The sequence below is a fragment of the Centruroides vittatus genome, unplaced genomic scaffold (assembly GCF_030686945.1).
Source record: "Centruroides vittatus isolate TY-2023 unplaced genomic scaffold, ASM3068694v2 scaffold_149, whole genome shotgun sequence".
Lineage (NCBI taxonomy): Eukaryota > Metazoa > Arthropoda > Arachnida > Scorpiones > Buthidae > Centruroides > Centruroides vittatus.
The window spans coordinates 3,295,645-3,320,240 of record NW_027122681.1 but is presented as its reverse complement, the minus strand read 5'-3'; the positions used below and the strand labels follow the sequence as shown (position 1 = coordinate 3,320,240).

Below are 24,596 nucleotides of genomic sequence, written 5' to 3'. Positions count from 1 at the left end.
TCTTGTGATGGCTTCGTGTTAATCTTATTAAGCATCATTAATCTTTATATACTTCCTGGATTCTGTAATCTAAAATTTTCTCATACTTTTTAATTGCTGGTACACGATTTGATATTTTGTGGTTTCGATTATTTAAAATATTCGTCGTTCTGAATTTGATCCTTCGTAGATGTTCTTGCACCAAGGCGTTTATTTGAAATTATCTCAAATGATCGTAGTAAAGAAATATTATAAGTAAATTATTAACAATTACAATGTATTGTTTTAATTCCTTTTGTCATGTGGGTACCAAGTGGGCCGTTTACTATTCCCATTATAAGTTTGGTAATGAATGAACCCATAATGAGGTCAGTCTTATGGTGAGGACGAGGCCCGAGGTATCGGTAACAACTATCTCAGGAAAAATATGAAATTTTCAACCCGGATCGTTCCTGGGTCTTCCGAAAGCGCAGGTTGACACCTTTAGTATTTCTGCCATCATGAACATGGCGGTCATATATAAATTTATTATTTTATAAAATATAGAAAACAAACGATCAATTATTTATTATGAGATGGCCACAATGCCAAGCTGCAATTTTGAATCATATTTTAAAATTTATGTCATTTAAAATATATGCTCTCCACCTCAAATTAGTAGTGTCTTAGCCCATACATCATACTTTTTCTTTAACAATAGATTCATGCTAGTCATGTATCTAACTCCTTTCTAAGGAAATATTTGAATTAAAATAACGTAAACTTTAGTTCAAACCAGAAGTTCTTTTATAGTTAATCGGGGTCTCCTGCTCATAAGCTTTTCATATTTTGTCTCGACTTTCATCTCTCTAACACAATTCTCGAGATTAAAAGAAAGACAGTTGGACTGACTGAAACAGTGGGAATTTATAGGTCTACAATTTTTCAAATAGCAGCCTAAAAATATTTCTTTTAATTTAGTATATACAAAATATATTAACACTTTTAAATGTGCATTTCATAGTTTTCGAATTAAGTTGAATTAATTAAATTTTTGAATTAAAAAAGAAGTTGAAAATCTAATCGAAGAACTATTTACATTGTACTGTATTTTACTTTAAGCCATCTAGAGGTCATGCCAGAATGGTCACTATCTTTTACATACATGAATACAGTGGTTTCTCATACTTCGGGGGGGTGAAAAATCTAGTTTCGGTTCTGAAACTGGAACTAATCCGACGGAACGGTTCCTCGGAACTGCTTAGTTTGTTGGAATAGACGGTTTTTCGTCGTTTTTTAAATATATATAATAGTGGTTTTCTTTGTTCTAAGCTTTTTGATCGTCTGCTCAAAATATCAATATTTCATGCTTATGTTCTAAGACTCTTTTCATTCTTCTGATAAATTTTTAAATTCCTATAGCGGGCGAGCACACAGATATACATTCAAAAATAGATATAAAATCTGTTAATTTTTTATATTTAACCACCCCAATTTTGTCCACAAGTGCCCGTGTGGATAAAAATCACCCATCTGATAGTTGCGCCTGAGTTCGTACTTGACTAACAGTGCGGTTGGAGTTTACTAGATTTTCTTCACATGTCTAACTCCTAAATAGAAGCAACACTATACAAGGGCGATCTTTCTGTCGTTGCCTCTTGGAAGATCGCCCTTGTATAGTGTTGCTTTATTCCGTCACACAAACAAATCAACGTCCTCTTAATCTTTACCTCATTCTGAGACATTAACCGAAATAGACAGCAATGCGCACACATGGAATTGTTTTCCTTTTTTTTTTACTCTTTTGAGCTCAGGAGGGTCTCAAAACGTGGAGATTTGCAAAACCCCCGGAGGGTCAAATTTCATACTCTTCCAAATCCTTGTTACGTATACATAAAGCCGGAAAAATAAAACAAATAATCTTTTATGGCAATCTACAACGTACTAACGAAACTATGCATCAACCTCTGGATTCGTTTTGCGAAGACGGTTTTCTTTATGTATTAGTAAACAATATTATAGACCTGTTAGTTTCTTTGATCAAGAAGCTAAACGATTCGATGAATGCTTATGTTGAAGTAAAATATCGCAAAACGAGAAGACACGAGAACTCACGTATTCGTGTCTGAAAGAAAATTGGGTGAGACACGAAAACACTGGTCTGGGTCAATTCGTTCAGTCTCTTTATCGAATAAACTAATGAGATGCTGATAATATCGTCTCTAACAGATAAGAATTAGGTATATCTCGCGAAACATTACAAACAGGAAATGAACAAAACATATTTTTAATTTTTTGTTATCTGGATGCATCCTAAGTTACCAGAATACTTCATCAGAAGTCTTTAATCACCACCGTACAGTACATAAATTCTCTACCATATTTGCCGATCTGTTCGAGACATAAACAAATCAGTTTTGAGATGTCACAATGCCAGGCTGCAATTATTAATCATATTTTTAAATATTTAATTTAAAATATATGCTTTCCATTTCAAATCAGTATTGGCTTGCCCCTGTACACCATACTTTTCCTTAAACAATAGAGTCGTGCCGATCATTTATTAACTACTTTCAAGGGAAAAGTTTTGAATAGAAATAACATAACTTCCAATTTGCATCGGAAGTTCGTATATTGTTAATCTTGTCCTCCTGTTCTCAAGCTTTCTATATCTGGTCTTGACGTTCATTTACCAAACTCCGTTCTCGAGATTAAAAAAAGACGGACAGACGAACGGACAGACGACAGTGGGAATTTATAGATCTATAATTTTTTTTAAATTGCAGCCCAATTATATTATATTATTTATATATATTATTATATTATATATTTTTAAAAAATTTCGAAAAGTCATATCTTCAAAATATTGGCAACGAAAACTATACATCGTATTATCGCAATAAAATGAATTTGAATTATCGTAATTTATAGATTTGATCCGTAGCAAATGATAAAAATCAAATTAATTCAACGTACAACTAATAAAAGCAACCTTTAAATTCCTCTATAACTAATTATAACTACCCTTATTAGAAAAACGCCACTCGATTGGCTTGTTAGCTCAGTCGGTTAGAGCGTCGTGCTAATAACGCGAAGGTCGTGGGTTCGATCCCCACACGAGCCAGGACTTTTTTGCCTCTTTATTTTTTTAAAATTCTGATAAGATAATAATAAAACTCGTAAAGCTTTTTACGTTTTGTAACTATATTTTCTTCTTTATCAATTTTCGTTGGATAAATTGCTTTGTTGCGATCGAATAGGTCTTATAGGCTACTATCAAAACAATTCTGGATGATAAAACTTTAAAATAAACGTTAAAAACGTGTTTTTGGAAGTTAAGAAGCATTTAGCTAGGTATTAATTAAGTAATAAAAGAAACATCGCTCATCGCGAAAAAATACGAACCGAGCCAGCCAGGATTCGAACCTGGAATCTCCTGATCCGTAGTCAGGCGCGTTATCCGTTGCGCCACTGGCCCCGGTGTTCGTTTTTCTTCATCGAATAATAATGTACAATATACTACGTATTTTTAGCTTGTATAGTGACTAATGTATTTATATTTGAATTCACCGAACCGATTCTTCTTTATCAAATTTTGTTCGCTAAATTGCTTTGTTGCCATCGAATACGTTTTGTAGGCTACTGGCAAAACATAATTCAGGATAATAAAACTTTGAAATAAATTTTAAAAACGAATTTTATTAATAACGGAAACATTGCTCATTGCGAGAAAATATGAACTAGACTCGGTTCATATTCAGACCTAAATCTATGGTTCCCATACTCGCCTTCCCATGGTTACGCCTTTGGATAGTGGCAAGTTATATCTTCATGGGACCAAGGCAAACTTGAATTAGGGGTCTTATCTATGTGTTGACTTCAGACATTTTTCTTCGAGAGAATTTTTGAGGGAAATTTTTTTTATAAAAGATTGGTTTGGAGCCCCCTGTTGGCGGGCCACAGGCAATTGCCGTTTTTTTGTCCATAGGATAACGCGCTACTGTCTCTAAGATGATAGTAAATTAAAATTACGGTATATTTGTATACAGTCCAAAATTTATATTATTTTTAAACATATTTTGTTCTTGTATTTTTGAATTTTTATTTACTATTCTTAATTGATAGTTTAATCAAAGCGAAAACTTTTGGCAAATAATTAAAAAATAAATTTTTACTTTGTGAATTTTTACCTATTTTTACCTTTGTAAAAGAAGTTCGTTCTTTAACCATAGTGACTGTTACTTCTGGAGTAGTGTAAAGGATTAAGATAGACTCGAAAATGTAAAAAATTTTTGTAAAGAGTCTTAACTTCATATTTTGAATTAAAAAATAAATTAACGTATAATATACATAAAACATTCTTTTCTTATTGTATCAAATTAAAATTTTAACTAAATGTTTCCTAATGAGTAGTTTAAAATATTAATTGAAAATTAGTTATAATAAAATTATATAATGATTAATTTAAAATATATGCTCGCTATGTCTTGCCCCTGTACATTATACTTTTCCTTTAGCAATAGAGTCGTGCCGATGTATCTACCTCTTTTCAGAGGAAATTTTTGAATCGAAATAACGTGAACTCTGGTTCAAACCCTGGGAACCTATTCTGAGCTCTTCCGATAACTGAACGAGAGCGATACACGGGACATTCGATAAGTCGCCTTAGCGAAAGGCAGTTAACGAAATTTAGACAAATCGCTATTCTGTGCTCCACGTTAAGTGGGTTTCGCTACGGGTAGTCGGTCGAGATGCGTCTGGGTTCCATGCTATCGATAGCTATTACGCTTTAACCAATCACAGTTTAGTTAACATTGTATTTTGTCACGTGACTGCAACCCGCCATTTTCTAAGCGAAGCACGTGCTTTTAGCATTGTCGTGTACTAGCGCTAGTGATATAGTTTTGTTTTGTTTTAAAATGTCTGGGTCATTACTGGCTATTTTGTCAGCCCATCCGTTAAGCAAATATTTGTTTTTAAAAATTATAATTTATGTGATAGATAGTCATTTATGTATAGTGTATAGTTTACTGTTAAGTTAAGTATATGGAATGTATTTTTTTTTTTTTTTTTACTAAAACTAATGAATTAAAGCCGACATTAAACTTAGATAAAATCTACAAAATAAAGATTTCTATTATTACATAATGCTAACATTTTACAATTATACAAAGTATGTCTAAGTTTCTTTGTATATTTCTATATAACTTCATGTAATTAACGTATTTTTTTTAATTCATTCATTAAGAATAAAATGACAAACTTAATTTAGCCACAAGTTCTACTTCTATAAACCTTATAACCAAATTAGAATTAGTATTATGATTAAATGTCAAATGCAATACATCTTATTAAATGTAAATATTATTTGCATAGACATGGAGTGACTGGAAAGCAAACATTAAAAGTAAAGCCTCACAAATAAAAAAATATCAACGTTTCAAACAGGAGGTGGGCCTTCAGTTAATCAAAAATTAACTGAAGTTGAAGAAAGAGTATTAAATTTAATCGGTGTTACTTCTGTCCTCTCTCTCCAATTGCTCGTGAAGTAAAATCATTCTCACACGAAAAGACGCCATGTTGTTTTCACTTTCGTTACGTTCCTAACGGCAGCTCGAGAGTGACCGATAACAAAAGCTTAGTTATCGCACGTGGCTATCGGCACCGAAAATGAAACGTACGGCTCGGAATAGCATTTTCACAGTTGATTAAAAGCGAATCACGTGGTTCCGATAGCAAACTGGTTTTTATCGTATTCGTTAGGGTTAAACGATACTACTCAGAATAGGCCCCAGAAGTTCTTTTATAGTTAATCGGGGCCTCCTGCTCATAAGCTTTCCATAAGATTGGCCTCGACTGTCATCTGATACCATTCTCGAGATTAAGGAAAGACAGACGGGCAGACGGGTGACAGCTCTTCAATTGGGCTACAGTTTTTCAAATTGTAGCCCAATTGAAGGGCTTTTTAATTATGAGTAATAATCGAAATTCATATTGTACAAATGTTAATATTATCTTCAGCAAAAAAGAAAACTACAGTATTTTATAAGTATAAAATACTAAAAATATTGATATTTAATTATTAGATATAATATTTTTGCTCTAGCGAATAAAGAAAACATTTAGATAAGATTAAATAATCAATTAATTTGATAATATTACGTTATCATTTACAATATTTAAATATTAATTAACAAGAATAGAGTTATTGACGTCATATTCGTTCTTCCATTTGATAATTTTACATTTAATCGGTTCGGCAAGTCTAAATATAAATACATTAGTCACTATACAAGCTAAAAATACGTAGTATATTGTACTACATTATTATTCGATGAAGAAAAACGAACACCGGGGCCAGTGGCGCAACGGATAACGCGCCTGACTACGGATCAGGAGATTCCAGGTTCGAATCCTGGCTGGCTCGGTTCGTATTTTTTCGCGATGAGCGATGTTTCTTTTATTACTTAATTAATACCTAGCTAAATGCTTCTTAACTTCCAAAAACACGTTTTTAACGTTTATTTTAAAGTTTTATCATCCAGAATTGTTTTGATAGTAGCCTATAAGACCTATTCGATCGCAACAAAGCAATTTATCCAACGAAAATTGATAAAGAAGAAAATATAGTTACAAAACGTAAAAAGCTTTACGAGTTTTATCATCATCTTATCAGAATTTTAAAAAAATAAAGAGGTAAAAAAAGTCCTGGCTCGTGTGGGGATCGAACCCACGACCTTCGCGTTATTAGCACGACGCTCTAACCGACTGAGCTAACAAGCCAATCGAGTGGCGTTTTTCTAATAAGGGTAGTTATAATTAGTTATAGAGGAATTTAAAGGTTGCTTTTATTGGTTGCACGTTAAATTAATTTGATTTTTATTATTTGCTACGTATCAAATCGATAAATTTTAAATATTTTAAATTGCCATAAGTAAATGTTTTCACATCTTTAAAAGATATTAAAATTTCGAATTAACATTTATATATGGATACTTTCACAGTATCGATTCATATCATGGAATGCTACCAATAATAATATAACTTGTGATTTTAAACATTAAACCGTGTTTCCATTGACATAATTAGTAAAATTTTAAATTATATCTAATGAATGCAATGATTTGCCTGTATTTTAACAATTCATATTATCTGTCAAAACTTTTATAGATCCTTTGAAAAAGCAATGTTTGATAAAGGTATCAGAGATCTCGTCAGTAAATAATAATGGTTTCATTGGCTATCTTAATGTTCTCTTCTGTTTACCTATACCTATTTTTGTAACTCCGCCATCTAGGCACTAATAACGCCTTTTTGTCTATGGTACTGTACTGTACGTCCATAATGAGGTATAGAGAGGTTTCAAGTCGCATGTCACGTGATAAAACACACGTTTGCTCCGCCCATTCGCCATTTTTGTGGTAGTTTTCGCTCGCTTAGCTTGCACGTGGTCTGTTATTCGACGTCGTTTTTTAGTTTAAACGTACAAAAATACTGCAGTTCTATTATCATGGATTAAGTTAAAAAAGATTCTTTTCTTGCGGGCTATTCTAGCGGTCTAACAGGACGAGATGCAGCTCTGTACGAAGAGAAAATTTCGTTATTTCAAGGCGATCCATACGAAGCCAGTTTATCAGACTTCGTCGTAGATCAAGAGTTGTGGCCGAAAGTAGAATTTGGTGACATTATAAACTATTTGGTTTTGACAACAAATTTCTACACCCTGTCACAAATGAAAGCTTATAAATCTTTAGAGGCCCATAACTATTTAACAAGTGGCTGGGTTTCTCCTGATATAAAAGTAAAAGTAATGAATAACAGCGAAGTAATATTGCTTGGAAAGATATGTTTTCTTTTGTTTGTTTAAACTCGTGTTTTTATGTATTTCTTAACTAAGAATTTTTGTCTGAAAGTAAAAGTCTAATTAAAAACAGCTGTGGAAATTTTTTAATTCAAATTGTTCAGTACCTTTATTTTCTAGTTGAAACTAGCATATAATAAGCCTACTTGCTTTTAGTTTTAACGTGTAATGTTTATAAGTTTGCACTAGCTAAAGCCTGAAATTACATTAGTTATTCGTTTATAAATGCACTATACCTAACTAAATTAATATAAGCAAATCAGTAAACTCTTTTAGGTTTTAAAATATAACTTAGTGTTTATTAACGTAAATATTGAAATGAAATGTTTCTGACAAACTCTTGTATTGGTATTCACTTTATTCGTAACGAAATTTTTCCGGTTAATTCTCGAGAGCCATGCAGTTTACCTTCGTTGTGAAAGCTCCTCGGTTTGGGATCCTCGATGACAAATAATGCCGGGAATTTTAAAAAAATGATGTTCCTCTGTTCTTGAGTGAACTAGCATTACACCCAATTACACAACAAATCACCATAGTGATATTCGCGACGAAAAAAAACAACACCAGAACTCCAGTTAAAGCGCACGCGAACTCACACAAAACGTAAACAAGTCACAAACAGTCACAAAGATGGCGCTGGACAATTGCGCATGCTCATGACGTCACTCGTGATGTCGACATGAAACCTCTCTATACAGGTAGTGAGAGAAAGACCTCACGTATCCAGGATAGACAACTCATGAAAAATTCCTAAGGTTCTTTACCGGGATTCGATCTCGGGTCTCTCAGAGGCAGGTTCAATTTGACGGTATAGGCCTAAGAACGAAACACGAGGGCGATCTACTAAGTGAGATGCCTCGCGTGAAAACATTCTATAGGAAAATGGCTGCTTTAGATGACACACACGTGAAGAGAACTCGGGAAATTACACATGGCCAGTCCGTTGGTTCAGGCGAACCAGGTACTAATTACAAGTGTTCGGTGGTTTTACCCATTCGGCCACTGATGGACAACCTATAGAAGCAGACTGATGCTTTACCTCTGGGTCATCCATTTCTATAGTTCGAAACATAAGGGTCGATTTACACACAACAGTGACGTGCCGGCACAGTGACCGTTTGGTGCATAAACATCGATAAATATCACACATAGCCAATCAGAGTTTCATCTACGACACGTGATCTGTATTCTATCAATCATACAAGTGTCGTACATGAAATTCTGATTGACTATGTGCAGTGGTAATATTCAACGGGTTCGCACAAGTTCGGCCGAACCCGTTAGTAAAATTTTCAGTTTCCCAAACCTTGTTAAACACACGTAACATTTCTCAGTGGTTTTGTTTCTTTTAAAAAAATATATTAAAATATACGTATTATACTCTGTAACACTACTAAACTAGAGCCTTATACCCCGTTCACACCGAGCATTTCAATCTAGATTGTGAGCAAGGTAGGGGACTATGCCTTGGTGCGATCTCTCTCGACCGTTTCAATCTCGACCGAAACGAGGTTTAATCGCGATCATTCAAGAGAGTTCCTGAGACTAGATCCAGTTATAAGAGAGATCCCACAATCTCACGCGCGCGAGATAATACAAGATGGCCATGGAACACGTGTCGGGATATGGACAGCGAAATAAAAAGGATATTGTATTTCGAGAGATTATGACGTCTGTCTATTATCAGCAGTGCCATTCGGGGTGAAAAATTTCTCTGCCAAAAAAAAAAAGGTCGACAGCACTAATATACTATTGTTACCTGGTCTTCGCCCAGGGCCCCTTACGTCCCAAATACGCCACTGATTATTAGATATATCGCAAGAAAAGGTATTGTATTTATTTCTAGCCAAAACTTCCATTTTGTTTGTCGGTGATTGTTAGGGAAAAATTTTCTGCTAGCGAACCCTTTGTTAAATATTTCGAATATCACCACTGACTATGTGTGATATTTATCGATGCTTACTGCACTGTGCCGACACGTCACTGTTGTGTGTAAATCGACCCTAATTCTCCAAACAGCCACGAAAGTGCTGGTAATTCTCCAAACAGCCACAGAAGTGCTGAAACGAATATTTTATGGACCAGAATTGACTAGCTAAAACACCGCATCATTTATGGATAGTGTGTCTCAATATCGGGACGTACGGCAATGATTAAACTCTTGCATAGACATCATCTGGTAAGAACACATCCCGGTGTCCACTTACAGACAACTTCCACGCATTAGAAACGTTTGTCCTGGAAACAGGCAGGAAACTCTAGCCCGACAGAAGAAAAAGTTGCAACGGTTACTATTTCTATATGAAATAGCAGCAAAAGCACTGGTAATTAGGCCGAATGATGACGGCCGGATGGCCGAGCGGTAAAGGTGGCAGCCTACCGCTCTGGGGGACCCGGGATCGAATCCGAACGGGTCGAATAATCCCCAGGAATTTTTCGGGGGGTGGTCCGTTCGGATATGTCGGGCCCCGTCCCTCACCACCCGGTCGCCCCATTGTGGGCCTGGCCGAACCCATAATGGGCCTACTAAAAGAGGCCCTCTTAGTGCCCACAGGGCGGAAAGAGTTAAAAAAAACAAAAAAAAAAAACAAAAAAAGGCCGAATGATAAAATTTAATCGCTTCTCTCCATACATTTTTTCAACGATACAATGATATTTTAATAATCTACGATGGAAAAATTAAAACTTCCAAAAATCAAAATCTTATTGTTTTCTCCAAAGCACATCTAAGGCTTTTGACGGTTTGCTATTAATGTCTAATAATATTTACAAGATTTCACCCCTTTTTCTAGAATATTTTTAAGAAATTATTTTAGAATGTAAACTTCTCAACTTAAGTTAAAAACAATTTAGTAATTTATAAAAGTGTTTTCAATTCTTTATCAGAGATTTAAAAAATTGCAAGATCTTAAAGATGGGTTTATAGAATCTTGTTGGTAGCGAGGTTGAGGCCGAAGTTTTAAATGCGAAACGTGTACGTCGGACGTTCAGCGCCGCTTTCCTGTAAGCCTAGAAGTTTGACAATGGCGTTTGGAAAGTCAGTGGAATCATGCTCGACATTCCAAACGCCAAACTTCTAGGCTTACAGGAAAGCGGCGCTGAACGTCCGACGTACATGTTTTCGCGTTTAAAACTTCGGCCTCAACCTCGCTGGTATATAGATTCAACTAACGTTGTTACATTCAGTAATGTCGACATAAGTCAATAAATTTCATTTAAAATAAGATAAAATAACTGTTCATTTGTCCATTTCGTGCTAGACAGTTCAGACAAGTGTCATGACATCGTAATTTACTACTTTCAATTAACGTTTGCATCATAACCGTGCGTTTAATCATTGCTCTTATGTAATCTTTTGATCAATATCCAATAGTGTGTTAGCGCTTAGAGCACTTCATATAAATTCCTCATCTTAAATAAAATTTAAAATACAGTATAATCTACAGATTTACTTAACAGCTTCAGATTTATTCAAGATAATGATTTTCGTTACTCACGTTCTTTAAGAATCGTATTCAGGCCGTATCGTGAGTATCGTGACTGGATAAAATTCTCATTAATTCTAACTTCTACAGCTTTTATGTTCTTGTGTGTATTCCAGAAAGAAAATTAAGTTAAGCTGTCTTTAAAAATTTTTATGTCATAATGATTGTTTAGTATTAAATCTAAACTATTAATATTGAAGTTATTATATATAATTATAATAATTTAATTGTAGAAATGCAAGAGATGAACTTAACTGTTTTACCAGTATCAATATAACCTTTTGCACTTATCTTAATGAAATTTTTATGATAGCTGTCATTAAGGACAGTCTATTAATTACAGTGTATTTTTTCAGTGTATTTTGACTCCCTCCTTCCCAGTTGTGTACAATGTTGTACTTGTACTTTTGGCAAAATACCCTTCTTTTTATTAGGCGTACAATAGTTTACAGTCACTTCTTAAGTGTCGGAAGCCTATAAAGTCGTGAAAATATTTTCTAACTGATAAATTAGTATACCACTGACACCACTACTAAATAGTCCACCTAGATCATCCCGACTTCCTCATAGCATACAATGATATACTTTTCGTATCCCCTCCATAACTGTATACATATTAAGACCAGACTTAAAATATAAATTTTACATTCAATATTTAACTTATTGTTAATAAAGATAATAAAAGAATATAAAACAATATTGTCGAATTACTGTATGTAACTAAGTTTGAAGTGCTTTATAAACATACTATTATAAAATATATATATATATTCTATGAATCTATTTTGATAATATAATTTATAGTCAAGAAAATTTATAAAAATTTGTGTAATTCTTTATTAATAATTTAATACTTAAATGCAAAAAACAATGCTGCTTTTTTATTTCTTCTAAAAGAATGTTTTAACATAAGAGAAGAGTAAACACTTAATATGTTAACTAAATAAAAGTTTTTCAAAATTAATTAACAATTGAATTATGAATTAAACATAAAACACAAAAATTAAATACATTTACTTACAATTTTAGTGAAAGACATTCAAACAAAAATCTCTTTTTAAGTCAACACTTTATTTTCTTCAAGTAGACAGCTATGTGCATTTTGTTATTTACAATGTTACCAACTACATTAACATTCATTAACACATAAATCAGTTTTGTATTTTCAATGCAGCACGGACACAATTGCTATATGATGTAATGCTTATTTAGAAAGAAAAACTGTCCTTAAATAAATCATTATTTTAACAGAATTATAAAAAAAACCATTTCTGTAGAGTCCGAATTAAAATTTCCCATTATTCCAGGCCAACAATCGTATATATATCATCTTCAACAGAAATGCATCACAATAACAAAAAAAAATATATACTTCCCTGAATAGTAAAGATAAATAAAGATTCAAAGTAATTGAGTACATGATGAAATTAAATATTTTTTACAAAAAAAAGTGAAAAAATATAATTTCTAAATCTGCCTCAACACTAAAACAACTTATACAAACACAGCAATCATAGACTAGTTCTTTTTAGAATCTGATACTGTCTTTTAAGCAAATAAATTAATGCAAGACAGTTTACAGGTTAGGAATTACAACTTATCAAGCTCACAAAGTAATGATTCACAGCAGTTAGATTAATTAGTAATACATAACTAAAATGATTTATTCGACGTGTTTGTGTCTTTTTGGTTCTATATTTTTGTGCCATTTGCTATCATCGTTTCACAGTTTCCGACGTAAGAATTTTATTCGTTAAAACAAACCGACACAAATTCTTCCAACAATATGCAAGTTGCATCTACACTACTTTTAATGAACTTCATTTTTTTAGTGGCAATATTCATAATTTATTCTTTATAATGCCAATATGTATGTACAATTTTTTTTTTTTTTTAAATTTCTTAACCTTCACATATGAAACAAAACTTCAATTGAAGGAAGACAATTTCTTGCATAGTTAATGAAACTTAAATTAATATAATTTGTATTTTATCATATATATATATATGTATATATATAACGTTAAATAATATATATATATTATATAGACTCCGTAATATGTTTCGCTCGGTAAACACGTTAGGAATCGTTCAAAATTATAAAATTACATTCAATATTCAATAGTATATTTCACTTTGAAATGTACCAGATTGTAACTTTTACAAATAATATCAAAAAATTTAAATAAAAAATCTTATCTTTTTTACAAACTTCTTCCCACAAACCAATTAAATACAATGAAAGTAAAACAATAAACAATATAAAATATGTCAAGGTAGAAAACAAGAAATATTTTGCATTATATATATTTTATCATCCTGAATTTTTTAAATTATTTATTTATTTATTATTTTGTATCTTAAGTGTAAACAGTAATTGAAGTATTCTGATTTTGATAAAATTTGTTTTAAATTTTAGAATCTTTTTAGAGAATGAAAAGTTTTGTCAATTTTATCAATGACATTAACTAATTAATATGACAATTCTCTGATTTGATATTTCTTGATACTCCACATGACAAGACAAACTTAATTACAAATACGCATGATTCTAGAAGAAAACACAGATGGCTCCAGCAAAATGGATAAACAGCGTCAGTATTTGAAAAAAATTATAACAAACGTAGACAAAGCTAAATTCTATCCATTTTTATGTTTTCTCCTTCTCTTCAAAGAAAACTTTTGTAATGACAATATCACCTGTAGAGAGGGTTTGAGAAGAACTATCTGATACATCAGAGCAAGTTTTTGTTAGCTGTAAAGAAGACTTTTTGTGACAACCACAATTACAACACTGATCATTGCCACTGCATAGACTTCCAGCTGGTGACCAATAACCACTGAGATTATCAAAATTTCCATTCGTTAGAAACAGATCTGGACTCTGTATCCTTACATTATAAAATGAATGATTTGGTGATCCATGTGTGCCAAATGAATGAATTAATGAATCAAAAGAATTCAGATTTTCTGATTTCTCGTAATCCTCGTAATCCATATTTTCGTCACCACTGCTATCGTCAGAATAAGCATGACCAGATCCCGAATGCACAGATCCGGAGTCGTTACTGGTTCCTCGATTTCTTAATCTCTCTAGTTTCTTTGCCACTTTGTACGAACCTTCAATTTTAGCTCTTTCTTCGTCAGTTAATTCGATGTATCTACATATATTAAAAATTAAGTAAATTATAAACTAAATTTTATCTGTTCAATATATTCTTCAGCTTTATTACTCGATACAATTTAAATTCATTATAAGACTAGGCTAAATTCTTAATAAACTATTACTTGAATATTACCTGAGAAGTCTGATTTCTCTATTACTTAAGACAATTTGTTTATTAGTAGTTTGAGATAACTTTTGTTTTAAATCTGATACTTCCATATCTATTTTTCTTTGTTTCTTTCTTGCTTTAACTTCTTCAGGTTGAATGTAAGCCAAAATTTGTTCCTGACATAAATCCTGAAGTAAATTGAGTGATTCTGGCAGTAATTTCCTGATAAAATAAACATTTATAATTAATTTTAAAGAATATAAATAGTAATAAATTTTATTAAAATATGCAAACTTTACTAACTATTTTAGATAGCTACAAGATTTGAAAAAGATTTAAATAACTGGACTAAAATTAAAACTAATATTTGATTATATGATTTTCAAATAAAGCCTATTAAATTTATTATTATTATATTTTTAAAATGAACTTTAATAATATAAAATTAGATTTTAATGAAATTTTAATAACAAGTATTTTTTAAAATTTGGCCATCTAGTCAACTGTCTTTGTAATATTATTATTATGTAGGTGCGCTATCCTACTCGGCTTATATATTGATGTCTAATGCTTTCCAGACCAAAGTCGAGACATAACTACAGAACAAGCTATTATTTCGTTTACATACTGTTTGTGTATATATATGCTCATAAGTTTACTATGTGACAAGTGTTTAAAATGGTAGCTTTCTGTATTGTGAGGTCTGCAAGAGAGGTCTACAGACATAAATACCTTATCTATTCTTCATGGCAAGTTTATTTATTAATTTTTTCAGTACAGTAGAGTCCCACTAGTCTGAACTAATTGGGACCAAGCCCTGTTCAGATTAGCCAAATAATTGAAATAATGCAGAAGCAAGCAGTAAAACAGGTCTGGTTTATATAGATCCAACACCACCAATGGTGTCAGTGCCCCACCCTTTATTACGTCTGACTTGTACTCAATAGAGATGCCACAATAACCAACTGGAACAAAACCACACAAAGATCAAGCAGTTTTGTGCTCCTACTTCAGAAAAATCAGTTGAAAATCAACAAACAGCAAGGCCCTCAACGTTTGACAAGCTCGATGAAGCCTTATTCACGTGGTTCACTAAGAAAAGAGAAAGGGGAATACACCTAAGTGGACTCCTTGTTAACGAAAATTTCCTATGCATCGATCAAAACATGTTCGGAGTAGGTGGACGTTTGGATTAGCGAAACTCTACTGTATATGTATTTTGTATGTTATGAATGCTTGGTATGGCTATGTCCAAGGCCATCACATCAATAACTTGTATGGGGCAGGAGTAGAGTGGGCCTCTGTTGCTATATTTTAGTTTTTGTTAGTAAAAATAACATTGATTTACAGGGGATAGGAACCACTATAGGGCCCTAAATTTTCTCCAGGTCTGAGGGAAAATCCATTTCTCTTCTCTTAATGGCCATGGCTATGTCTAAGATATATGTGATTTTGCTTTGTTTGTCATTATGTGATGTCTGATGTGTTTATGGCTTGGTCATAGAATGTTTTGTGTTGTTTTCTATGACCATCTGTGATATGCATTTAAAGTATGGTTCTCAGGTGTGTAATAGTTTGTGTTTGTGCCCAACTTTTGATGTATTATGTTTGCTATTTAGTTATATTAATGTAAGTACTCTGTTGGTGCTAAAAGCTTGCAACTTGATAAGACGTGTTGTAGTTTCATTCATGATGTGGCATTCCTTATAGGTATCATCTGTGAGTGTTGTCTTTTAAGATATACTTTCTGTAGTTTTTATTTATGACCTATGACCTAATCTTATATGGCAATCATAAAATTACTATTTTTAAAATGAGAAAATTCTTCTATATTATCTTCATTAATTAATTAAAATCACTTTTTAATATGAAGAAATTACTTAAAATCCTGAATTTTATGTGAACTTCTAAACAATATTCTATAATATCCATTAATTCTAAAAGTAATAATAAAATATTAATAAATAAATATTCATTGTGACGTCTATGCGAGCATAAAACTGCTATAACAGACTTATCATATAGGAAAACCGACAAAATGGTATAAAAATAGGCTTTAATCGAACAGAGTATGCATTTTGGGTATTTTACCCTCATCATCGCAACATATCCAGTTCTTTTCAGTATTCTTTTCTATTAACTGTTCATGATGAGCTAGATTGCTCATGCTTCTATTCAACCGTTAATGCTTTCATGAGAAAGTAATTAAATAATGTAAATATAAGTTTAATAAATCATCCAAAATCATTGTTTTTATATAATTTTTGCCAAGAAAAGTATATAACATTAACTTTTCTTACAAATATATCTTAATATTTCTGATTTTTTCATAGAGACATAAGTGCTTTTAAAATGAAGCTTTATCTGTATGAATACTTTTACTATGTATATATATATAAAGTAATAAAAAAGTTTGTATATTAAATTTAATTAATATCTATCATATTAATAAATTTATAAACAAATGCTTTTTTTAATATTAATAATTATATGAAATTTTACTAAATTACTTTTATTAAATATTCAAAAGATAGTTATGTCGCTATTTATAATGACAATTTTCAAGTAATTGATTATTAAAATATTTAACTTTCAAAAACTCCATCAAAAATATTTATATGTGATTATTCCTGTAACTCAGTTGAGATGATAAATTAGGCTATTTTTAGAAATTAACATTTTTAGTACAAATGAACTATTTTACCCTTTTATATTATGATAAACATTCGGTAAAAGACAAACGACATCAAAAGCTGCGTGAAAAATCATGTCGTCTGTGAGAGGTCGACGACTCCAAAATTTTTGATCTCTTCGGTACAGATTTTTCATTTGATCTTTGTGAGGATTAACAGGGCCACCATACATACTACATAATGTGTTTAAAGATACATTTTTTACTTTGTACACTGGTTTATTTGCATCCTGTTGCTGAAGAACAGCATGAGCAGCCTGTAAAGAAATTAGTAAAATTCTTCAATTTATCTTAAAGACTATCTATTTAAATATTCTTAATAATTAATATTTTATTTCTAAACTTATACATTACATAACACACATATTTTTAAAATTTGTTATCAAAATTCAAACTTGGTCATTTAAAATTTATTTTTCTCTTAGAGATTATATGACATTTCTGATAAATAAATCTACTAGATTAAAAATGAACTAGTTATTGTGTTACTCGGATAAATTAATCAACGCACCTGTAACAGTGGGTGAAGTTTAAACAACACTATCGTTTTCAACCCTATTAACAAGCCCTCTTTAGGTGTTGAAATTAGGATCCTAATAGTATTCCACTTTTAACTTCCATGCCTGAAGACAGAGTTGAAAACAACAGCAACATTTAAATTCAACTCAGTGTTAAAGGTGTATCAATTACTTCAACACTAAATCTAAAATTTTAGAAACAATATGAGAATCGTCATTTGTTTTCAAAAATAACTTCTCATATTTTCCCAATGTTACAGATTTAATAATTATAAATTTTTAAAAATCACATAGATTTTCTGCATTTAAATGGAATTTGTCACTGAACACTTCTATTTCCAGACTACTTGTTTACTGATAGTATAATAGATTATTCTTATCATTTTTGGAAGCATTACAAAATTTGTAGGATATTATCATGCTAAAGAATTTTATAAGACACTACACAAGTGTATACATTCAATAAGAAAACGAATTTAGTAACTTTTAGCCTTAAAATTAATTTTACATTATATAAGAACTTAAAATTTTTTTCGTTAACTTTAATATTTTCACACTTGCGTTGCAATTAAGTAGATATGCTAAGTCTTAGTTTACAAATAGGTATTTCACATACTACAAGTCATTTATTAACTCATTGAAAATATAAAGAGAAATGAATATAATAAGTAGTAATATACAAAATAGCTATGTTATTATGTAATAAGATGAATAATTTAAACTAACATCACAAAATAAATTCATTGTTTCTAAAAAGTTTATTATATAGTATACAATTTCAAATGAAATTATATACTGTAAAAAGTGTATGTAAACTTTTAAATAGTTTTAATTACGTTTTAATAGAAATTTGTTTTCCATCAAAGGAAATTTTCATCTTTATTCACACTAAAAAACAAACTGATAAATCTGAATATGAAAATACTTTGATTTTTCAATGTTTTGGGTTAATGCAATTATTAAATTTTGACTAAAGTGCATGAACTAAAAGGAAAATTACAAAGTTATAGAATAACATGAAATTCTGCAAAACTATTTATATATAATGCTACTGAATTGTAAAAAAAAACAAGTTTGTATTTTTAGAAATAGTGTGAAGCATATTATGGAAAATTGTAACTGTATATAAGTAAAGTGCTTAAGTTTTCAGAACTAAATAGTTTACTTACATTCTAATGTAATAAAATGATACAGCAGCAAAAAAGGTTTGCTAACTAATTTATAGAAATTATTAAAGAAAATTTATTATTTTCTAATTTTATTAAAAATAATAAGACTAGTAATTATATATTGACATAAACAAACGTCAACAGCCAACCCGATATATTAAAGCAATAAACCAATCAAAGCCGAATTTTCGGGCTGGAATCGGCTATATTAATAATAAATTATGAGATAATTTGGTATTAGAGGTAAGCATTAGGCACCATCTCTTGCTAAATTTAATTAGATAATTTAAATAATTTAGAACGAACTGGAAGAAACGTAAGCTTATATTTACTGGAAGAGGAGATCGGCCCGGAGATCCAGGTAGCGTAATTGGCAACGCATCTACACGGTGAGCAGAAGTTGTGGGTTCGAGTCGAACTTCGGGTCGATTCTTTTCTTCCAGTTTGTTCTAAATTATTTAATTAAATTATAATTATTAAATTTAGCAAGAGATGGCACCCAACACCTACCTCTAATACCAAATTATCTCATAATTTATTATTAATATAGCTGATTCCAGCCCGAAAATTTGGCTTTGGTTGGTTTATTGCTTTAATTATATATTGATAACTTTATAATATAGAAAATCTTTTGCTATTCTGAAAGAAAATATTTTTTGTTCGAATATTTTTTTCAAATAATTATGATACAATGAACAATGAGTATAATAAATATTTTCACTCTATAGAATGAAAAAAAAAATTAATCTTAATGGTACTGTACCCAAAAACAGTTGTGGTCACACATTATTTTAATTCCAATGTGCTTCATTGGAATTAAAATGACAACAGACTGCAACTTTTAATCAGAGATAATACAATATTGTATTAAGTACAATTAATATGGTTGTCATTAAATATTAGCTAGTTTCATTATTAATCACATCAATAGAGTATTTAAAAAGAAAAAAAAAATCAAGAAGGATAGTTTTGACCTTGTAACAGATTATCTAAATTATAGATTTAAAATTAAATGTTTTTTTTATAATTTTATATATATTTATGCCAAACAATTGCACATTATATATAAATATAAATTTTATTAAATATCTTGAAAATGAACTATCGTTAATTAGCGAAAGTTTTGAAGGTTATTAAATGACAAAATAATTTAAATTAATAAATATTTTTCTTGAATCTAAAGTGTAAATGACTCTAGAACGTTCTTGACCCAAGTAACTTGATTAAGTTGATTAATGCTAATTTTTGTGATTCAAATGAATTTAATTTTTTAGCTTTCATCACTTAGAAGATTTATAATGAATACCAGAAACATCTTCCCTAGAAATTATTTCTTGACAAATGTATTAAACAGGTAGCATTTCTTTATGAATAAGCTGATGAAGCAGACAAATATTATCAAACTGTGTATATATCAATGGTAATAGTAATGATAATTGGCGGTAAATGAAATTATCACTTTTTAATTATTAGCCAATAACTGATTTTATATTTTAATGATATAATACAAATTTTTTGTAACTAATACATTATTAGTATCAAGAAAAATATATAAAGCAAACTATTTAAATCTTTTTAATATAAATGTGAAAAAATTATGATAAAAACTAGAGATGTATGCAAGGTTCCCACTAAGCTGCGCGCAATTGTTGCCGCACACTAATTTGAATTGTCGTTTACTGATTTCTCACTCTGTCTACGACATGATTATTGCTATGTATATTTCGATTAAATACATTAAATCATTGACAAAAGATAATACTTTATATGAAAGTATGTTTTAAAATGAATTTTAATCTTTACTTTATAATTAATTGTTTTAATTTTTAAAGGAAAAAAAAAATAAGATTGTCTATGTATCTGGTCAGCAAAAATTCTTTTGCTCAGAGAAGTACATGTTCCACTCGGCTACAAAAAAAAAATTAGAGGGAATGTTGGATGTATGTACTAATTCCAGAAATTATGAAGTTTTCACATAATAATGATTGTCAGCAATGCATTGTGAAGTTAATACACCAACCTCTGCCGTAAATAAATCGGGCTAAATTTTGGATATATGATTAAAGATTAGAAATTAATTTGGCACTAGAGGTAGGCGTTAGGTGCCATCTCTTATTAAAATTAATGATTATAATATTTTAAAATAATTTAGATTAAACTGGAAGAAAAGAATTGGTCCAAAGCGAGACTTGAACCTGCAACTCCCGCTTACCATGCGGACACATTGCCAGTTACACTACCCGGACCTTCAGTCTGATCTCCTCTTCCAGCATATATAAGACTAAGACATAACCATCGATGGCTATTAGTGCCAACCGAGGACACCACCATGCCCACAACCAGATACATTCACTCAAGGCACTCAGTCGGCCATTGCAACCCTTGCAAGATATATATACAGTAGAGAGTCGTTAATCGGAATCAATTGGGGACTGGGGTTGTTCAGATTAGTGATTTGTTCAGATTACCAATTATGTACGAAAAAATATATTAACCTGTCTGATGTTCAAAGTTTTCTCTGTTGCGTGTCGCTTTGTGTTGAATTTTTGTCGATTTTAAGCCTAACGAAAATTTTTATAATAATAATTGAGGCTAACGTATCGTTAAAAATTATTTCTTCATTTTGTACAAACAAAATAAATATATTGAAGAATATAAAAACATGAAAATTATACTTTAGAAGTAAATCTAGTATCAAAAATGTTCGATTCAGCACGACACAATCCGACTGAAAATCGTTCCGATTACCGGCGATTCCGATTACTGGGGTTCAGATTAACGACTCTCTACTGTATATACAAATAAACATCAAACTAAACTCGATTTAGCCCGATTATTTACGGCAGAGGTTGGTTTATTGGCTTAAGATATTGGGTTTAGTTTGATGTTTATTTGTATTATGGAGTTATTTCATTATCTACACTGGTGTCAAACAAAGCAAATAAATAACTTCTTTCAAAATCAAAAAAAAATTGTAATAGATTATTTTCATCTGTGAACTGAACTTTATTATTAATAATTTTATTATTGAGGATTTTTCCTTCAAATTCAAAGTTTCATCAGTATGTCAAATTGCAATGAGACTAGTGCTTGTGTTTAATAATTAGACAATTTGAATGCCTTAACCTTTTTTAGTATTGTATTTTTCTAAAGTTGAAATTAACATTTAATCTTAAGATATTTATCTTTTTCTTCTTTCCCTACTAATGTGTTTGATTATCTGAAATTATCCTGCCCTAATTATTTCAAATAATCAGCATTACTGTAATTCAAATAATTTCATAATTCTAACATTTCCCTGATAATGATAAATCAATTGAAAATAATAATTTTAAGATATTCCAATAAAAAATAATTTAACATTATATATATATATATATATATAAATGTTAAATTATGTGTTATATACAGTGGTGCCTCGTATAACGTACGCCTCGAATAACGGACGCTGCGAACAACGGACTTTCTCTTTGGCCATTACGTGACTCGAGCAACGGACTGGCTGCGAACAACGGACTTTCTGGCATAATTGGTCACTGCTCCATGGGTGCGTTCTTTAATCGCAGTCGCTCTGCTTCTCCATTGTTACGGGAGTGCGCTGCTGTTTGTAGGCATTTGGGAACGACAGTGAAAGAAAGAAAGAAGGCGGCGCCCGCGCTATTGATAGTATCGTGATGGAGGAATCTATAATTCTAAAATATGAGCTTTAAAAGGCAAAAGAAGAGTCCCAATTGTAAAATTTAACTATAAAATGGATTATTTGTTGAAAGAGCATTCAAAATAGCCTAGAAAAAAAATTCGTAAAGACAGTTACATCACCGCGTGCGCTAACTCGCGCTTTCACAATTTCTAAATTTTCATTCATAAAACCACATAATGGATCCGGAAACGAAACTATCTGAGCCATGGAGGACGCCAAGTTGCTTTCCACAGTAAATTACTGCTACAAGCGGCTGTTTTTGCCGTTAGACGGCGCGCACTCCCACTGGAATTTAGGAACGCGTTCCTCAGGAATTTTTAAACGGATGTCGCTCACGCAGAGTTACGCGGAGGAATAAAAGAACGCGCCCCAAGTTCATTTTTTTATGATACAGCACAGTTATTTTATGCTGCGGAACGAATTAGTTGTTTTAACATGTATTTCTATGGGAAAATGCGTTTCGTATAACGGACGTTTCACTTAACGGACGTGCACTTGGAACGGATTAAGTACGTTATATGAGGCACCACTGTATATGTTAAATATGTGTTATATATATATATAACACACTACCAACGGACACTTTCGATACCCAATTTAGAAAAATCAATATAAAAAGTTTTAACTGGCATAAATTTGAGTTTTTGTAATTCTGAGTAACATTTTGAATAAAATTCATTTGTTTTCATGCAATTTTATCCTTATAAACATAAAATTATCTATGATCTATTAGATCTGTTAGATCTATGGGAAACAACTGTGAACTTTGACCTATCTATCAAAGTTTCACAAGCACCTCACTGATAACAAGAAAGGCTTAAGTTTTAAATTTAAGCTTTCTAGACCCAGTAGTTTTTCTCTAGCATCTGCAGTGCCTGATGAAGAAAAAGGAAAAGAAAATACAGCTTTTTTTTTGGCAATTTTTGCACATTTCAATTGCTTATATTTCAGCAACTGTTTTATAGAAAATCTTCAAATTTTGAACACTATCTAAGAAAACAATTTTCTATCGAATGGGATGTTTGGAATTACTATAGGTGTTTGGGGAGCAGAGAAATCAACCCCCGAAAATCAGCAACTCTAATTCCTGTATATGTTGTCAGTCAGTGACTTTTTTACTTGGCTGGGAGTCACTGCCATGACTCCTGATCCTAATTCTTTTTGATAAATTTTACAAAAAAAAATATTAAGGCAGATTATTAAAAAAATATTGCATTTTAAATTATTTCTTTATAATTTGTGATTCTTGAATATGCTTGATTTTGTTTAAAAATGAAAGGATATTTGAGATTCAGATGTTTTGCAGTTATAGACGATATTCTCATCAATACTTCTATCTGATTCTTCAATTTGTTATGCAGGTAATGGGCCAAGGGGCCCAATACCCCCAAAGTAAAAGGAAAAGAAACACTAGTAAATTATCCAAAAACTTTTCTTAATTAAAATTCATTTTTTATTCATATTGTGTCGCATGTTCTATTTCTATGTTACTTATGAATTAGTGGTCACATAAAGTGGAAATTTTATTGAGTTTGCATTAAAAATTTTTTTTTTATCTGTTCAACTCGGCTCTCCAAGATTAAATCTTCTATGCCATTGAGAAATATAATTTATATAATTTTTTGGAGGAGTAATATATATTACTATATTTACTCCAAAAATATATATATATATATATATATTACTATAAAAGTAATAAACAATTATAATGCAAAATAATAGATTTATAAACATATTTTTACAAAAATATGATTAATGAGTTTGCGGTATTTAAGAATATATTTGTAATATATATTTATCATTTTATTTCATTATAAAATTACCATCAAATAATAAATATTATTTCAAGAATGGCACATTGGTTGACTGCTCTACCAAACTGCTGTATATTTTCAAGCTATCATCATAATATTCAAAGACAGATCAACAGATACATGT

At 31.0% G+C, this 24,596-nt stretch overlaps 1 protein-coding gene and 4 non-coding genes across 6 annotated transcripts in view; 2 read left to right on the top strand and 3 right to left on the bottom strand.

The window, feature by feature from the left end:
- Nucleotides 1-3,008: 3,008 nt before the first annotated feature.
- Nucleotides 3,009-3,082, top strand: TRNAI-AAU (transfer RNA isoleucine (anticodon AAU)). The gene has a single exon. It is a non-coding gene; the product is annotated as a tRNA-Ile (tRNA).
- A 281-nt stretch (nucleotides 3,083-3,363) lies between these two features.
- TRNAR-ACG (transfer RNA arginine (anticodon ACG)) lies at nucleotides 3,364-3,436 on the bottom strand. The gene has a single exon. It is a non-coding gene; the product is annotated as a tRNA-Arg (tRNA).
- Nucleotides 3,437-6,312: 2,876 nt separating this feature from the next.
- On the top strand, nucleotides 6,313-6,385 carry TRNAR-ACG (transfer RNA arginine (anticodon ACG)). Its single transcript has one exon. It is a non-coding gene; the product is annotated as a tRNA-Arg (tRNA).
- Nucleotides 6,386-6,667: 282 nt separating this feature from the next.
- TRNAI-AAU (transfer RNA isoleucine (anticodon AAU)) lies at nucleotides 6,668-6,741 on the bottom strand. Its single transcript has one exon. It is a non-coding gene; the product is annotated as a tRNA-Ile (tRNA).
- Nucleotides 6,742-12,354: 5,613 nt separating this feature from the next.
- Nucleotides 12,355-24,596, bottom strand: part of egl (Egl_like_exo domain-containing protein) — a 31,446-nt gene continuing 19,204 nt past the window's right edge. For both annotated transcript variants that reach the window (XM_067284929.1, XM_067284927.1), the window contains 3 exons: nucleotides 17,284-17,528; nucleotides 14,604-14,801; nucleotides 12,355-14,465 (listed from right to left, as the gene is read on the bottom strand). In XM_067284929.1, the coding sequence (XP_067141030.1) occupies nucleotides 13,955-14,465; nucleotides 14,604-14,801; nucleotides 17,284-17,528 (954 nt within the window). In that variant the 3' untranslated portion in view covers nucleotides 12,355-13,954. The remainder of the gene's footprint in view (nucleotides 14,466-14,603; nucleotides 14,802-17,283; nucleotides 17,529-24,596) is intronic.